This window comes from Rhinoderma darwinii, chromosome 11 (assembly GCF_050947455.1).
Source record: "Rhinoderma darwinii isolate aRhiDar2 chromosome 11, aRhiDar2.hap1, whole genome shotgun sequence".
Classification (NCBI taxonomy): domain Eukaryota; kingdom Metazoa; phylum Chordata; class Amphibia; order Anura; family Rhinodermatidae; genus Rhinoderma; species Rhinoderma darwinii.
This window is the reverse complement of record NC_134697.1, coordinates 85,167,601-85,169,345: the sequence shown is the minus strand read 5'-3', so window position 1 is coordinate 85,169,345 and position 1,745 is coordinate 85,167,601. Positions and strand designations below refer to the sequence as shown.

Sequence of the window (1,745 nt, the reverse complement as noted above, 5' to 3'; positions counted from 1 at the left end):
CAGTGCCATCTGTAGATATTGCCAAGGTGCCCTCTGTAGATACTGCCACAGTGCCCTCTGTAGATACTGCCACAGTGCCCTTTGTAGATGCTGCCACAGTGCCCTCTGTATATAATGCCACATTGCCCTCTGTAGATGTTGCCACAGTGCCCTCTGTTGATACTGCCACAGTGCCCTCTGTAGATACTGCCACAGTGCCCTCTGTATATAATGCCACAGTGCCCTCTGTAGATGCTGCCACAGTGCCCTCTGTAGATAATGCCTCAGTAGATGTTGCCACAATGCCCTCTGTAGAGGCTGCCACAGTGCCCTCTGCAGATGCTGCCACAGTGCCCTCTATAGATGCTGCCACAGTGCTCTATGAAGATGCTGCCACAGTGCCCTCTGAAGATACTGCCACAGTATCCTCTGTAGATACTGCCACAGTGCCCTCTGTAGATGCTGCCACAGTGCCCTCTGTAGATACTGCCACAGTATCCTCTGTAGATACTGCCACAGTGCCCTCTGTAGATTCTGCCACAGTGCCCTCTGTAGATGCTGCCACAGTGCCCTCTGTAGATGCTGCCACAGAGCCCTCTGTAGGTGCTGCCACAGTGCTCTCTGTAGAGGCTGCCACAGTGCCCTCTGTAGATGCTGCCACAGTGCCCTCTGTAGATACTGCCACAGAGCCCTCTGTAGATGCTGCCACAGTGCCCTCTGTAGATACTGCCACAGTGCCCTCTGTAGATACTGCCATAGTGCCCTCTGTATATAATGCCACAGTGCCCTCTGTAGATGCTACCAGAGTGCTGTCTGTAGATGCTGCCACAGTTAATACACCAATGAGGACAGCGCCACGAGGCAATAGTGAATGTATAGGTAATGAGTAACGCAGCAGTTCTGCACCCCCAAACCTCCCTACGGCTTCCTCTTCAATGTTTATCCCCGCGGTATATGAATTCATAATGGAGATTGTCGCCCCTTCCTGCTGGCTAGATCTCTGTACAAGCAGAGCCACTTATCTGGCGCAGAACATTTACATATCGGAGATCAGCGGTGAGAGCTCTGTTCTAAGGACCATGTGGGCGGCTCTTAAAAGAGCCTTTGTGGTTAAATGTGGGATAAGCGGCGCTCACTTGCTCTTGGCGCTTTTGCTGCTCTCGGTCTTCTTGGGCAGCAGAACGGCCTGGATGTTGGGCAGGACGCCTCCCTGAGCGATGGTCACACCACCCAGCAGTTTGTTGAGCTCCTCGTCATTGCGCACGGCCAGCTGCAGGTGACGGGGGATGATTCGGGTCTTCTTGTTGTCCCGGGCGGCATTTCCGGCCAGTTCCAGGAGCTCAGCGGTCAGATATTCAAGCACAGCTGCCATGTATACCGGAGCGCCGGCGCCGACCCTCTCAGCGTAGATGCCCTTGCGGAGAAGTCTGTGCACACGACCGACAGGGAACTGAAGTCCTGCCCGGGATGAGCGGGTCTTGGCTTTAGCCCGCACTTTGCCTCCTTGCTTTCCTCTTCCAGACATATCTATTATCTGATCAGATCTAACGGCTGCGCTCCGACCGTCACTTCTTATACCCGGATGGAGCAGAGGGCTTCTTCTCTGATTGGCCGCATCTAAAACTTGTATTCAACGCCAGACACTGTAGCCAATGAGGAAGTAGAATATTTCTATAGACTCGCAGATAACACCACGCCCCCTCCTCCGTCTCTACCAATAGGAACATCTCCCGCCTGAACTCGAATGGAGCAGGAATAAAGCAGCA

At 53.5% G+C, this 1,745-nt stretch overlaps 1 protein-coding gene across 1 annotated transcript; it reads right to left on the bottom strand.

The window, feature by feature from the left end:
- Positions 1–1,111: 1,111 nt before the first annotated feature.
- Positions 1,112–1,504, bottom strand: LOC142662970 (histone H2A type 1-like). Its single transcript, XM_075841263.1, has one exon. The coding sequence runs from the start codon at positions 1,502–1,504 to the stop codon at positions 1,112–1,114; it is 393 nt and encodes a 130-aa protein (XP_075697378.1).
- Positions 1,505–1,745: the final 241 nt, after the last annotated feature.